The 17,314-nt window shown below is 46.4% G+C and overlaps 1 protein-coding gene across 1 annotated transcript in view; it reads right to left on the reverse strand.

Moving 5' to 3' along the window:
• The window catches only part of LOC143279982 (laminin subunit alpha-like), a 305,618-nt gene that overhangs the window by 116,034 nt on the left and 172,270 nt on the right, over positions 1–17,314 (reverse strand). The window contains exons 45-48 of the mRNA XM_076584380.1: positions 14,124–14,237; positions 11,759–11,870; positions 1,122–1,292; positions 453–643 (exon numbers count right to left, since the gene is read on the reverse strand). Coding sequence (XP_076440495.1) covers positions 453–643; positions 1,122–1,292; positions 11,759–11,870; positions 14,124–14,237 — 588 coding nt within the window. The remainder of the gene's footprint in view (positions 1–452; positions 644–1,121; positions 1,293–11,758; positions 11,871–14,123; positions 14,238–17,314) is intronic.

Raw genomic sequence — 17,314 nt, forward strand, 5'->3', positions numbered from 1 at the left:
CTGACAGATTTCCTATATCAACTGTACCAACAGCAGCTTGATACAGTCCAGTGTATTAATACCATGCTCACAATGCTTCTCATATTCATGCTTTGTCATTATAATCAAACAAATTAAGTCTTGTGAAATCAAGTTTTTTGATGGAAAATTACCTACTGGTTTATAATCTCAATTTAGTGACACAAAGGTACACAGCACGTGATGCCACAAGTAATTACAATGTATCTTCTGACAAGTTATTTTTGCAGTGAAATATCTACATGCAATGTTTACTGTTATTGATGCTGTTTTCACTGCTGCTGCTATGTCTACTATTTCTTTGTCTTTTAATTTCAGCAAACACAGTTTTAAAACATGCATATTTTTAATGGGATGGCTCAAACAAAAGCAGATTTTCACCCTGTACAATGTGCCAGTGTGTAATCATATGCCTGTGCCCATCCTGCACATACCTCAAGAACTTCCAAGTTCTGGGCTCTCAGTCTGCGCAAGTCATCCAGGGCCATGAGGGCAGTGGAGGTCTCTGTGTTGTCTCCCAGGTCCAGCAGGCGTTCCAGTATGCTGTTTAGGTTGTTTTCCAAGTCTAGGGATTGGTTCAGCTGAGCTTCCACCCTCTGTCCCAGCATGTCAATCATCTTGATCACTGAAAAAATGACACCTCCACTAATGCATCACAACACGCTTCCACTGAACAATTATTTCAGCCACCATGATTCACGATCAAAATCTGCATTTTCACATTATCTCTCCAGGAAATCATATTTCAACATAAGACACTCACTTCCCTATTAAATGTTTATATCAAATTATACAACAGAACACAAAACACACAAATATGTATCTCTCTATTGACACAAGCACATACACCCACGCACAACACACCCTAGAGTTACAAACATAGCCTGTACAATGACATTAACACATCTACAGATAACAGCACATTCACACAATACAGACATCTACACATCTACAGATAACAGCACATTCACACAATACAAACATCTACACATCTACAGATAACAGCACATTCACACAATACAAACATCTCCCTCTCACAACTTTTCACATCCCCACCTTTCTCCTCTCACCCACAGCTCAAAACTTCAACTGTGGCAACTCACAATCTTTGGCCATGTCCAGCTCCAGTTCAGTGCTGTTGTCTTCCACAGAGAAGTTACGAGAGCGGATGTCCTCCAGACTGTTTTCCACATCCACAATGTAGCGCTGGATGTTGGTCACCTTGATGCTGGCCAAAATTCGCTTCAGAATCTGCTTCACAAACTGCACAGCATCTGGTAGAGGATGGATTTAACATTATACAGTATCTGCTAACACCGTAGAGTATATCTGCTAACACCACACAGTATACTGTATATCTGTTAACACCATACAATATACCCGCTAACACCATACAGTACCTGCCAACATCACAGTGTAGATCTGCTGACATCATACATTCTATCTGCTAACACCATACAGCATCTACTTACACTATACATTCTAACACCATACGGTACATCTGCTAACACTACACAGTATCATCTTATGAAAAGAAAACACCAGACAAGTTGCTTTGAGGTCAAGTCTGGGTCAGCCACAGAGCTATTCTTGGCTTCTTGTCTGCTCTCTCACTGTCCTTTCATTCCAACATCTAGCTCAACAACTACCCTGTCGCGTAAGAGCATGTATTAATCACATGATGCTGAAGACGTATTGTTGTCATGCTCATCTGGGTAGCGCAGACTCATCTCCTCCACCTTAAACTGGAGTTCAGAATAAATCTTCGTTCTTTTCACATTACTGTGGACATATGTTTTCCTTCGTCCTCCTGCTTATCTATTGTTACTGCAAACAAATATAATCTTAGTGGTGAGCACTGCTACATACCCCTACTCTCCAAATTCTGCAAATCATAACTCTCACTTTCATTTGCATCAAGCAAATCATCTAACAAGATTTTGCAACCACAAACATGAACTGCATTGTCTTCAATGACTTCTAAAGCTTCTGCAACATGTTCAGTCACAAAACCACAAAAGGGTGTTTGCAACATGCTGCTGTTTCAAGCCACTGGAGCCATTGTGCTTCATCATCTGTCATCTTGAAATTTTCTGAGAATAATATCTAGTAATTACCATACACAGCACGACTGGTTATTGCTCCTCATGGTACCTGTCGCGTGCGACAGTGTAGCGTTGAAAAAAAAAAGAAGGAATTTGGGTCAACTTGACCCCTTGAATACGTCATGATTTTCGCTGTTTGCTTTGTTTTGTTTTTTCTTGTTCCCTTCTTTCTTTCTTTATTTCTATGCGTGCGTGCACATGTGCGTGTGTACGCGCGAATGAGCGTGTGCTCCTTCCCTCCCTCTAGTCAGCTCAGGTTGATGTTTTCTTTTTCTCGTGCATGCATATCTGCCGGTTGTTTAGCTCAACTACAAGTTTGATAAAGACAATTCATATAGAATCTACCTCGACGGGTCAGATCAACTGGGGAAGAACAGTGTGTTTTGCGGGCTTCGCGCCGACGGCCAAGAGTTTCACTTCGACTTGGCTCTAAACACGAACCTGTTGTCCGACGATTTTGTTGTGGGGTACTGGGGCGGAAATGGAAGCATGCATCGCAGCAAGGAATTGTGGGACCGGAAGAAGGGAAGGACCAACGGTCGTCAACGCCGCACTAGTCACTGTGTGGGGCTGTTCCTGCTCCATTCGTTTTGGAGTGAGGGGTTGTTTTTTTTACCGATTCAGTTCGGGTTTGGGGCCTCCAGTGCCACTACATTTCCTGGGTCCATGTCCGACCAGGAGGTCTGGAATTACGTCCTAGTTCCAGGGATTTAATCTCCTGTATTATTTTTTTTCACGAGCTCTTGAGGTGAGTCAGGTTAGAAGGGTGAAGAATGCTAGTTTTGTTGTTATTTTTCTATAGACAGGGAGCGAGCGTTGACATATATGTCAGGTTTTTGGTGTTGTTGTTATTATTGCATTTTGAGATACATACTTTAATTTCAGTGCAGTGTGCCCCTGCTAATCCTTGTGGATTCTGATTTATGTATATCTGTGTGCACACATTCTGTTATTGTTTTTGTTTTGTTTTTTACGGTTGTATTAAGGCGTTCAGCTGTACATGTGAGTGTGTGCGAAACCCCTCTGTGTGTCTGCTTTAGCACATGTACTGTTTTTTGTTTTTTTAATTTTTGCTTGACTCTTGACTCGAGTCTTTTTACAGCTCGGAAGAGTGGTCCGCTGTTGTCCTGGACATCCACATCCCTCCCTGCACCCGTGATACCCTGAGACTGTCACAGGGGTGTCCCCAACGTATACAACAATCGCCGCTTTACACCCCCCTGTCTACAGAAAGACTAGAACTCCCAGTGGTCGCCGGCATCGTGTGTTGTTTGTGACAAGGACCTGTGTGTTCGGAACTAATGCGAGTCGTACATGGACGGTAGAGGATGCGTGTGTATGTGTGAGAGCAGTGCATAAGAGGGGTGAGTGTACGTGTTTGAGCGAATGTGATTTACTCATTTATTTTTCCCTCATTCCCACTTATGATGTGGCGATTTGAATTAGCGGGTTAGTAAGTTTGGGGAGTGGAGGGGGGATTAAGGGAAATAGTTAGGCCCCACTGCTGTTTTGGTTGTCAGTATATCCGTGTGAGTGAGTGAATAAAGTGTGGTATTGTGTACAAATTCTTGGTGTTGGCTGCATTTAATTGAGCGTGCGAGGATCCGGAGACCCATTTTTTCTTAAATTTTCTTTTATTAGATTGCGCGGGGCCTGTCGGGTTGTAGGTGGGTCCTCAACCTCGACCGGTCACATGACAATTTTTGGGGGCTCGTCCGGGATCTTCCGCTTCCCGATCGCCGCTCGCAGCTTTTACTAAGTAGTTTGTATTATCCAGGTTATTTATTTATTTATTTATTTTGTAACTGGCAATGTTTTGTTTTTATTATATGTGGGAAGCTAGAGTGGGAAGTTAACAGTACTTTTTTTTTTTTCCACTCACTGGGGTTTAGGGTGTCTATTCCATGGGGGGTACCCTGTATCTACACTGACTGCTCCTCATAAACAGTTTTTGAAGAACACAAGGGGTGATAGCTATTTGTAGTGGTAACTCAGCATTTCCGTGTTTAACTTCTTCATAATCCCCTGGTTTTGTTTGTGCATAGTGTCAGGGTCTGTTACGATGGCTTCCAAGTATGTCATGGGAAAAGATCCATCCCAAGGACCGGTTACAAGGTCAGCTGCGGTCTCAGGCAAGAAAGAAGTGGTCGGTGTCGGGGAGGGTTCTCCCTTTCTGAAAACTCTGGGCCCTGGCTCGGGAATTTCTCGGCAGTCCCCTAATTGGATCAAGGAGATGATGGAGGCACAGTATAACACCCCTCCAGTCACTTCCACGGTGGTTAGGACAAATGTCACCACTCCTGGGGGAGCCTTTACAGGCCCAAGGTTCCCCAGTCCTTCACAGGTACGTTCTCAGATAACTACCTCAGGCACTGGGTACGTCACTGGCACTCCTGGGGTTATGACCTCACGGGTTTCAGAATCTAACACGCATGATAATACCTCCATGGTGGGGGGCGATGTTACATCTCTCATTCTGTATTTGGAGAGAAAGGAAGAGATGCGTCGACAGGATGAGGAGAGGAAGGAAGAGATACGTCGACAGGAGGAGGAGAGGAAGGAGAAGATGCGTCGACAGGAGGAGATGGAGCTCCGGCAGTTAGAGCGAGAGAGATTTGAGCTTTTGGCTCAAAGCCTTGCTCAGCGGCCTAGCCGAGAGGAGTCCCCGGCAGCGAGACTGCCCACTTTCGCCCCTCCAAGGCTGACTCTTCCTGAGTTGCGCCCAGGCGACGATGTCGACGATTTTTTTTATCATTTCGAAGCAGTCGCTGACTCCTATAACATGGCAGAAGAGACTCGATCGCTTTACTTGATTAGTTCCTTGACAGGAAAGGCCCGGGAGGCATTTAACAACTTACCTCCGGAGAGTTCTTATACTGATCTGAAAGCGGCGCTTCGCCGTCAGTTCAGGATATCCCCTGAAGCTTACCGTAAAAAGTTTAGGGAGATACGCAAAGCCGGAAGTGAGTCCTTCATCCAGTTTGGGATTCGTCTTAAGCGCACGCTCGAGCACTGGGAAACCATGTCCGGAATGGCACTGAGGGACTTGATTCTCATTGAGCAGCTTCTCAGCACTGTGACAGACGACCTGGCTGTGTGTACCAGGGATGAAGGCCTTAGAACGTTCCAGGAAGTCATAGAGAGGGCCGAACGCTTTGCGGAAGCTAGAAGGGGAATCAGGGTCTTCAAGACCAGTGCAGGTTCTCTAGGTGGGGGACTCAAGTCTTCGCCCATGCCGAAGCGTGGGAACCTAAGCTATTCTCAGCATCCGTTGGCTGAGCAATCACCGCATTCAGTTGTTCCGCCTCGTGGCAGCATGGCGTCTGCCCCTAAGTCGGCCACTGCACCGGGTAAGGGGGGCAATCAGTGTTTTTATTGTGGCGATGGGGGACATTACAAGCGCGACTGTCCAAAGTTAAAGAGAGACCGGAGGCAACAAGCGGCAGTCGGCCACACACACGAGAGTTGCGCTTTAGCAACTGTACCTGTGTTCAGCGCTGAACAACAAGGTGACCAAGGAGGAATGGGGCCTACCTGTTCTGTGTTTCTCAGCCTCGTAGAGGATCGGATAGTCGATTCTATTTGAGACTCTGGCGCTACATGCACTTTCATTGACGAGAGTGTGGTACCTCCTGACGCCGAGAAAGGAGGAACGTGTCAGGTGACTGGAGTTGAAAAGTCCTTCAACGCTGTCCGTCCTTATGTTAAGGTACAGGTTGCTACACCGTACTTTAAAGGAGCTGTGTGGGCTGTGGCACTCCGGAATCCTGCATATACACTGCTCATTGGTAACAACGTGCTTTTCGCAGACGGCACACGACAGGGGGTGTCGACGCAGCTACCCAGGGAGGTGCTGGCAGCAGTAACCACACGAGCGATGGCAAGGGATCAGGCGCCCATCTTACAGCCTACTCAGGGACTGGTGACAGACGCAGTAGCTCTCCACACGGATAGGGAGACCGTCTGTCGTCTTCAGGCCAGAGACCACACCCTGCAGCAACTGAGACAAGCGACAACGCCCAATATCAACACAGAACGGGAGGGGAAGGCATCTTACACAATGCATGACGGTCTCTTGTTCCGTGTGTTCCTAAAGAACGGGGAGCACCTCAAGCAACTGGTGGTACCTCTGGGCCTCAGACGCACCGTTCTCTCCCTAGGGCATGACATACCCATGGCAGGGCATTTGGGAGTTCGGCGGACACAAGAGCGAGTGTGGCAACACTTCTACTGGCCTGGCATGTGCAAAGATGTCCGCCAGTACTGTTGGTCGTGTGACGTCTGTCAGCGTACTTCTCCGCGTGGCAAGAACCAGCGTGTGCCGTTAGGTACTGTCCCTCTTGTGTCAGAACCCTTCCAGAAAGTGGGAGTGGACATCGTAGGTCCAATCACTCCAGCCTCTGCGCGGGGCAATCGTTACATTCTGGTGGTCGTTGATTACGCCACACGTTACCCAGAAGCCGTTGCGTTGAAGGGAATCGATTCTGTCACAGTTGCGGACGCACTGTGGCAAATGTGGACCCGAGTGGGAGTACCCTCGGAGGTATTCACAGACAGAGGTACCCAGTTCACAAGTGACGTGATGGCTCAGGTAAACCGGTTGTTGGGGATCCATGGCAGAACTACGACTCCGTACCATGCACAGGCAAACGGTCTTGTCGAGCGTTTCAACGCCACCCTGAAGAAAATGATCCAACGCCTCTGTATTGAGAAGCCCAAGGATTGGGACCTGTTCATTCCGGCCATCCTGTTTGCGTTCAGGGAAGTGCCACAGGAGTCCCTGCGGTTTTCTCCCTTTGAGCTTCTGTATGGCCGCACGGTCAGGGGGCCCATGGCTCTTTTGCGCCAGCTGTGGACCAAGGAAGCGTCATCGCCTCCAGAAACCCTCACAGAGGTAGAGTACGTGGTGGATCTGCGCAATCGGCTGGAAGAGACCTGCAGGCTGGCACGAGAGAACCTGCAGCAAGCAGCCACCAAGTACAAGCGACAGTATGATAAAAAAGCCTGTGAGCGATGGTTTGAGGTAGGAGACGAAGTCTTGCTGCTCATACCAGAGAAAAAGAACAAGCTCCAAATTGCTTGGCAGGGCCCCTACAGGGTGATAGAGCGGGTGGGCGACTGGGATTACCGTATTGCGGTCAAAGGAACCCCACGACTCTATCATGCCAATCTACTGAAGCGGTACACCCGGAGAGAGGAGTGTTCCGCAGCTGTAGCCCCAGTGGTCATAGAAGAAACAGAAGATGACCACACAGGCTCTTTCAGCTCACAGGGGATTCCACTTCTACCCCTGCAAGCAGAAGAGACATGGAAAGATGTCTCTGTCCACACAAACCTCACTTCTTCACAGAAGCAGGAAATCATGGATATCTGTCAGAGTGCTAGTGGCGTTCTCACCGACCTTCCCCTCAGGTGCACCGTGGGGGAGTGTGAGCTGGTTCTGGAGGACATTACACCAGTACGAGTCCGCCAGTACCCACTGCCCCACTCACAGTATGACGTAATCAGAGAGGAGGTCCAATCCATGCTGAAGATGGGAGTGATCGAGCCTGCCACGTCACCTTACTCTGCACCCATCGTATTAGTCAAAAAGAAAGATGGGAAGGTTCGCTTCTGTGTGGACTTTCGCCGTCTCAACCGGGTACTACGCTTTGATGCAGAACCGTTGCCCGATGTCAACCAGATTTTTGCAAAGCTGAGCCATGCCAAGTACTTTTCTAAACTCGACTTAGCTAAAGGGTATTGGCAGATACCCATGAAAGAGAGTGACCGACCCAAGACCGCATTCACAACGCCACAGGGTCAGTTTCAGTGGCTAGTGATGCCGTTCGGGCTGAAAACGGCCGGTGCGATTTTTAGTCGCATCATGCGAAGAGTTCTGGAACCACTGCAGTTAGATGATGCCCATAACTTTATGGATGATCTGCTGCTGGCCACCGGTACTTGGGATCGTCACACCGAAGTTCTGCAGCAGATACTCTGCCGCCTACAGGAGGTACAGCTGTCGGCGAGACCTACTAAGTGCCAGCTTGGCTGTCCGGAAATCGGCTTTCTTGGACACCACCTCCAGGGTGGTCAGCTGCACCCAGAACAGGACAAGGTAGCAAAAATCCGGGAAGCACACCCTCCTGCCACAAAGAAGGAGCTGCGTGCCTTCCTTGGACTGGCTGGCTATTACAGGCGTTTCGTGCCTAAGTTTTCAGAAACAGCCCTACCTTTGACCAACAAGACCAAGGGCAGTGAGCCCAACAAAGTTCTGTGGTCGGATGAGTGCCAGAAAGCCTTTGACAAGTTAAAAGAAGCACTCATCAACCCCCCAGTGCTGGTCCTTCCCGACCATAGCAAAACATTTGTGCTACGGACAGACGCCTCAGGGTTGGGTCTTGGGGCCGTGCTTCTTCAGGATCACGGTGAAGGACTACAACCCATAGCTTTCGCCAGCAAGAAGCTCAGTGGAGCTGAACAGCGGTACCACACCATAGAGCAGGAGGCACTGGCAGTGGTTTGGGGTATACGGAAGTTCTATCCCTACCTGTACGGAAGGCATTTTGTGCTTGAGAGCGACCATCATCCTCTCAAGTATCTGCACCGTATCCGTCCCGTCAGTCGACGTCTCATGGGATGGGCTGTGGAGCTCCAGTCTCACAGCTTCACCTTCAGACACATCAAGGGTGTCGACAACTTGGGGGCAGACTACCTGAGTAGGACTGGGCAGTAACTGGAGGTTTGACTCATGCCGAGTCGCTGCACCGGGGTTGATCGGTGTGTTAGCCTTGTCCCACTGTTTCTCCATGCGATGCAGATTTAGCCCTAGCGGATGGTTGGAACGCTTGATCCGTTGGTCTGTTGAGCGGGGACGGTGCACAGCGTTTACCATTTCTTGTGTTTTGTTTCACATAATTATTTTACAATTCAAGTAATTGACGAAGCATGTCAGCCGTGCATGGCTGTAAGTGTGAATCTTAGATTTGAGATCGACACTTTTAAGGAGGGGGGAAACTGTCGCGTGCGACAGTGTAGCGTTGAAAAAAAAAAAGAAGGAATTTGGGTCAACTTGACCCCTCGAATACGTCATGATTTTCGCTGTTTGCTTTGTTTTGTTTTTTCTTGTTCCCTTCTTTCTTTCTTTATTTCTATGCGTGCGTGCACATGTGCGTGTGTACGCGCGAATGAGCGTGTGCTCCTTCCCTCCCTCTAGTCAGCTCAGGTTGATGTTTTCTTTTTCTCGTGCATGCATATCTGCCGGTTGTTTAGCTCAACTACAAGTTTGATAAAGACAATTCATACAGAATCTACCTCGACGGGTCAGATCAACTGGGGAAGAACAGTGTGTTTTGCGGGCTTCGCGCCGACGGCCAAGAGTTTCACTTCGACTTGGCTCTAAACACGAACCTGTTGTCTGACGATTTTGTTGTGGGGTACTGGGGCGGAAATGGAAGCATGCATCGCAGCAAGGAATTGTGGGACCGGAAGAAGGGAAGGACCAATGGTCGTCAACGCCGCACTAGTCACTGTGTGGGGCTGTTCCTGCTCCATTCGTTTTGGAGTGAGGGGTTGTTTTTTTTACCGATTCAGTTCGGGTTTGGGGCCTCCAGTGCCACTACATTTCCTGGGTCCATGTCCGACCAGGAGGTCTGGAATTACGTCCTAGTTCCAGGGATTTAATCTCCCGTATTATTTTTTTTCACAAGCTCTTGAGGTGAGTCAGGTTAGAAGGGTGAAGAATGCTAGTTTTGTTGTTATTTTTCTATAGACAGGGAGCGAACGTTGACATATATTTCAGGTTTTTGGTGTTGTTGTTATTATTGCATTTTGAGATACATACTTTAATTTCAGTGCAGTGTGCCCCTGCTAATCCTTGTGGATTCTGATTTTGTATATCTGTGTGCACACATTCTGCTATTGTTTTTGTTTTGTTTTTTACGGTTGTATTAAGGCGTTCAGCTGTACATGTAAGTGTGTGCGAAACCCCTCTGTGTGTCTGCTTTAGCACATGTACTGTTTTTTGTTTTTTTAATTTTTGCTTGACTCTTGACTCGAGTCTTTTTACAGCTCGGAAGAGTGGTCCGCCGTTGTCCTGGACATCCACATCCCTCCCTGCACCCGTGATACCCTGAGACTGTCACAGGGGTGTCCCCAACGTATACAACAATCGCCGCTTTACACCCCCCTGTCTACAGAAAGACTAGAACTCCCAGTGGTCGCCGGCATCGTGCTTTGTTTGTGACAAGGACCTGTGTGTTCGGAACTAATGCGAGTCGTACATGGACGGTAGAGGATGCGTGTGTATGTGTGAGAGCAGTGCATAAGAGGGGTGAGTGTACGTGTTCGAGCGAATGTGATTTACTCATTTATTTTTCCCTCATTCCCACTTATGATGTGGCGATTCGAATTAGCGGGTTAGTAAGTTTGGGGAGTGGAGGGGGGATTAAGGGAAATAGTTAGGCCCCACTGCTGTTTTGGTTGTCAGTATATCCGTGTGAGTGAGTGAATAAAGTGTGGTATTGTGTACAAATTCTTGGTGTTGGCTGCATTTAATTGAGCGTGCGAGGATCCGGAGACCCATTTTTTCTTAAATTTTCTTTTATTAGATTGCGCGGGGCCTGTCGGGTTGTAGGTGGGACCGGTCACGTGACAGTACCATACACAGCACGACTGGTTATTGCTCCTCATGGTACCATACACAGCATGGCTGGTTATTGCTCCTCATGGTACCATACACAGGACGACTGGTTATTGCTCCTCATGGTACCACACACAGCATGACTGGTTATTGCTCCTCACGGTACCACACACAGCACGACTGGTTATTGCTCCTCATGGTACCATACACAGCACGGCTGGTTATTGCTCCTCATGGTACCACACACAGCACGACTGGTTATTGCTCCTCATGGTACCATACACAGCACGGCTGGTTATTGCTCCTCATGGTACCATACACAGCACGGCTGGTTATTGCTCCTCATGGTACCACACACAGCACGACTGGTTATTGCTCCTCATGGTACCATACACAGCACGGCTGGTTATTGCTCCTCATGGTACCATACACAGCACGGCTGGTTATTGCTCCTCATGGTACCATACACAGCACGGCTGGTTATTGCTCCTCATGGATAATGTAACTCAACATATCAAGCTTTCTGACTGGTGGCTATTGGGACACAACGACTTTAAAATATAAATGCGAAAAATTCTGAAATGACACACACATATATGTATGTCATGGTCAAATAGGGAGCATCTTTGTTTAGTATACATATGTCACCCGGCACTGAAGAAGTTAAGAGAGACTTATCACCAAGAAAAGAATCTAATACTGCTGTCAAACATGTAAAACATTAACTGACCAAAAGGCCATGTCTCTTACATGGTTTTTCATAAGATCATTTATCTGATTTTTTTTCCACCGACACTGAGATACAATTAACTAACACAGGACCCAGACAAATCAGTCACAGAGATACAAAAAAAGAGACAAACAATGAGACTGAAAGTCAGTGTAAGGAGTAAACGGAACATGGAAGCAGAGAGCTGGACATTTACAGATATTGACAAAATGAGATAAAATTGGTGTGGTAAGGAAAAGGCAGAGAAGATGGCAGCAGTGATGCCAGACTCAGAGCTCTCACCCTCAGCACTGATAACTTGTTCTCGGGCTAGGGAATCGACTTCAGCAGCATCAGTGCCCAATGTGTCTACTGACTCCTGCAGCTGCTCTGTCTGCACCAGTCCCTGGTTGGCCTGCAACACATCAATACTCATGTCCACTCACTGTCATCACTATACATCTCCTTACACAGCCACAGTCATGTCCACTCACTGTCATCACTATATATCTCCTTACACAGCCACAGTCATGTCCACTCACTGTCATCACTATATATCTCCTTACACAGCTACAGTCATATCCACTCACTGTCATCACTATACATCTCCTTACACAGCCACAGTCATGTCCACTCACTGTCATCACTATACATCTCCTTACACAGCCACAGTCATGTCCACTCACTGTCATCACTATATATCACCTTGCACAGCCACAGTCATGTCCACTCACTGTCACCACTATATATCTCCTTACACAACCACAGTCATGTCCACTCACTGTCATCACTATCTCCTTACACAGCCACAGTCGTGTCCACTCACTGTCATCACTATCTCCTTACACAGCCACAGTCATGTCCACTCACTGTCATCACTATATATCTCCTTACACAACCACAGTCATGTCCACTCACTGTCATCACTATCTCCTTGCACAGCCACAGTCATGTCCACTCACTGTCATCACTATCTCCTTGCACAGCCACAGTCATGTCCACTCACTGTCATCACTATATATCACCGTGCACAGCCACAGTCATGTCCACTCACTGTCATCACTATATATCTCCTTACACAACCACAGTCATGTCCACTCACTGTCATCACTATCTCCTTGCACAGCCACAGTCGTGTCCACTCACTGTCATCACTATCTCCTTGCACAGCCACAGTCATGTCCACTCACTGTCATCACTATATATCACCTTGCACAACCACAGTCATGTCCACTCACTGTCATCACTATATATCTCCTTACACAACCACAGTCATGTCGACTCACTATCATCACTATAAATCTCCTTACACAGCCACAGTCATGTCCACTCACTGTCATCACTATATATCTCCTTACACAGCCACAGTCATGTCCACTCACTGTCATCACTATATATCTCCTTACACAACCACAGTCATGTCCACTCACTATCATCACTATAAATCTCCTTACACAGCCACAGTCATGTCCACTCACTGTCATCACTATCTCCTTGCACAGCCACAGTCATGTCCACTCACTGTCATCACTATCTCCTTGCACAGCCACAGTCATGTCCACTCATTGTCATCACTATCTCCTTACACAGCCACAGTCATGTCCACTCATTGTCATCACTATCTCCTTACACAGCCACAGTCATGTCCACTCATTTTCATCACTATCTCCTTACACAGCCACAGTCATGTCCACTCACTGTCATCACTATCTCCTTGCACAGCCTCAGTCATGTCCACTGATTGTCATCACTATCTCCTTACACAGCCACAGTCATGTCCACTCATTGTCATCACTATACATCTCCTTACACAGCCACAGTCATGTCCACTCACTGTTATCACTATCTCCTTGCACAGCCACAGTCATGTCCACTCACTGTCATCACCATCTCCTTGCACAGCCACAGTCATGTCCACTCACTGTCATCACTATACATCTCCTTACACAGCCACAGTCATGTCCACTCACTGTCATCACTATATATCTCCTTGCACAGCCACAGTCATGTCCACTCACTGTCATCACTATATATCTCCTTACACAGCCACAGTCATGTCCACTCACTGTCATCACTATACATCTCCTTACACAGCCACAGTCATGTCCACTCACTGTCATCACTATCTCCTTGCACAGCCACAGTCATGCTGACCTACTGTAATGAACATCTTACACAGCCACAGTCATGTCAGCTCACTGTAATCAACATCTTACACAATCACACCTGACATTCATCAACTGGCATACAGGACAGAACTAGTGTAAGTTTTTTTGTGCTTTTGTTAATCCTGAAGTCTCCCTCATATCCAGTGCTTACTGTCATGCTTGGTAGTCCTCAAACCCATCTCCATTTCACTTTTTCTCCTATCATCCTTTCAGTGAAAAACTGCGACCCCTCTTTGTCTTTCCTCCACAGTTTTCTCAGTCATCATCTGTCTGTTTCCAAAGTTCCTCTTGCCATACACCAGACCATATTTGCAGTGGAAGGGAGGATTCAAGCCTGTAATATTCAATGGCACATTTCTTGCCTGGATTAGATTTCCTGGAATACCTTAATACCATGCTTCTTCCAAATATAGATATGCAGTAATGATGTTTCAAGCTCTGACATGAATGGAAACACTGTGATAGCAACTTTCCTCTTATCAAGTGGACAAATGACTGACCTTGTCCAGAGTCTCCCTGGCATCACTCTGCACGGAGACCAGTCGCTGTTTGAGGGGGTCCAGCGTGGCCTGCAGCTCATCCCTGTCCATGGTGCTCAGCTCTGATACCTGGGGCTGACAACACCATGGTCATCGTCAGTCAACAACATGACCACACCATGGCCATCATCAGTCAACAACATGACCACACCATGGTCATCGTCAGTCAATAATATGACCACACCATGGTCATCATCAGTCAATAACATGACCACACCATGGCCATCATCAGTCAACAACATGACCACACCATGGCCAACATCAGTCAATAACATGACCACACCATGGTCATCATCAGTCAACAACATGACCACACCATGGTCATCGTCAGTCAATAACATGACCACACCATGGTCATCATCAGTCAACAACATGACCACACCATGGCCATCATCAGTCAACAACATGACCACACCATGGCCATCATCAGTCAATAATATGACCACACCATGGCCAACATCAGTCAATAGGGTGCAGGGGTGCAAACTTGACCAACACAACAAATACAGGTTGGAAAAAGTCATTAGGAAAGCGGGTGGGGTGGTGGGTAAAAGACAAGACACCTTTAGCAACATGTACAATAGAAAATTGACTGAAAACAATTTTGACAGACGAAACACACCCACTACACGATGACATTAATTGTCGACGATTGGACAGAAGTGGCAGGTTCATAGCTCCACGCTCAAGAACATCTCGTTACATTAGCTCATTCATTCCTTCAGCTATTCGCGCACACAATCAAAGCAATCAATACACTCACTCATAGGACTGTGACACAAACCTGCCCCCCCCCCCCCCTCCCTCCCAGAACCACCTGAACTCTACGGTGGGCGAGTGCATGGGCACAGACATTCTGCGTGGGACTGTGTGGCTGAGCACAGGCAAGCGTTACTTTGTGTGTACGTGCTTGTGATTTAATGGATTTCATGTATCTTTATGTTAGTTTACTGATTTTATTGGCGTGATATGTGTTGTGAGAGGGTGAGGGCACACAAGCGTTCATGCATGTGTGTGTGTGTGTGTGTGCATGTGTGTGTGTGTGATTGTGTGTGTGCGTGTGTGCATTTTACTTATAAACACGATTTATTTGATGGATGTTCTAATACGCTGGATGTTTTTATTTGTTTACATTGTTGTGCAATACATTATTGTCATAACGTGTGAATGTGTGTGTGTGTGTGTGTGTGTGTGTGTGTGCATTTTACATTTATATACGATCTATTTATTAGATTTTTTTTAACATTGTTGTACACTACCTTGTCTTTACATGTATGTGTGTGGGGGTGAGGGTGAGAGTTAAATATTTATATTTTACTTGCTGGATGTTTTCTGTCGGTATACATTGTTGTGCAATACTTTATTGTCTTAATGTGTGCGCATGTGTGGGGGTGTATGGGTGTGGGGTTGTTTTAGCCAGCTACTGAGAGTTTATATCTGACTTGTTTTAGTGTATTGTAAACACATGTTCATTTTTATGTTGGTGTCCACAACGAGCCTGAGATTACACACATTAATTTCCATGTGGATTAATAATGTTTTTTTGATTTGATTTGATTTTGATTTGATTTTGATGGTTATCATCAGTCAATAACATGACCACACCATGGTTATCATCAGTCAAAAACATGACCACACCATGGTCATCATCAGTCAACAATGTGACCACACCATGGCCTGTCTACACCAGTCATCAGAGTGACAACACCAATGTAAACATCAGTCAACATCAGTAAACAGTGTGACCTAACTGTCATGGTCAAACTCAAAACTTCCTCAGTAAAAAACCCAAAAAACCCCAGTACTAGTTGAGAGGTTAAGTGACAGAGGGGGTTAAGTGCATATGTAATCAGCTCATCTGACTTGCGCTGTAGTGTTGTGAGCCATGATTGGTCAGATGTGGGAGCAGAATTAAAATCTCAGGTTTGGTGTGACGCGAATGCCATGAGTTTCTTAGGTTTCAGGCAGCCCACTGAGGATGGAGACCAGCGACACCAAGGTTGTGGTAGATACCAATGGGTTCCAGGATATGGGGCCACTGCTGCTGACAGGTGAGGGATCACTTTCAAAATCAGATTTTGTACCTAAACTAGAAATCTTGACGATTTGGGGAAATGTAATACATGTCTGACTGACTCTCACGAGGATCTTGTCAGCACTTGGGAGAGAACCACCATGAACCTTGGCTTCACAGATATCATGGCAGGCACAAAACTTAGATTGTTAAAAGACTGGATTAAACAGATACGGCATAGAAATAAGCACCAAAAAGTCCAAGTTGATTGTCACCACCATCACTGCTGATACCCCTGTCCATAGACCATTAAGCAGCACATTGGCCCATATGATCTGATATCAATAAAGAAAAGAAAACTATATTGGTGTGGCCATGTGATAGATTTGGATAAGGCCTTTGACAGATCCCACAGGGAAAACCTACAGCTTATACTCTATGGAATTGGGGCCCCAAAGGATAATCCTTGTCATCAAGAGTTTTGACACCAATTTCACATGGAAAGTAGGAAACAGCAAACAGAAAAAAGCTATTTGTAAAGACCGGGGCTTTGACACTGAACCCACAGACTTCAAACAGTCTGGTGAACAGTTCTTCTTTGTGTGCTACCCCAGTGACTAAAGAGGCCGAAGGAATAGACGATGGAGATAGCTTTAGAATACAAGTGTGTGTCACTAGATATAAGAGAGGCAAGGCCTTCAAGACGCTTGTGATATGCACTTCATCCCACAAAGGAAATGTGTTATTAAAAAAATTTTAAAAAAAAGAAAAAAAAGGGAAGTGGATAATCCAGCAAAAAGACAAACAAATGTAGCCTTCAGCTTAGGTATTCATTTTCTGACCAAAACAGATCGCAATAACATAAACATGGTATACCATGTTGAATGAAACCTAGATGAAAAATTAGACTTGGAGAAGTCTGGTAAACAGTTGTTCTCTGCGATGCCCCGATGACCCTTCACAGACTGAAGGGGGGGGGGGGGGGGGGGGGGAAGAAAAAAAGAAGATAGATTGATTTGAATACAAGTCTGTCACTAAGTACAAATTTGGGTAAATCAATTCATGAATCTTTTATAAACAGATATTCCAGACTTTGTGACATCTTTAGTAGTGTTGTGGGAGAATACAAATGCACCCT

The sequence above is a fragment of the Babylonia areolata genome, chromosome 3 (genome assembly GCF_041734735.1).
Source record: "Babylonia areolata isolate BAREFJ2019XMU chromosome 3, ASM4173473v1, whole genome shotgun sequence".
Lineage (NCBI taxonomy): Eukaryota > Metazoa > Mollusca > Gastropoda > Neogastropoda > Buccinidae > Babylonia > Babylonia areolata.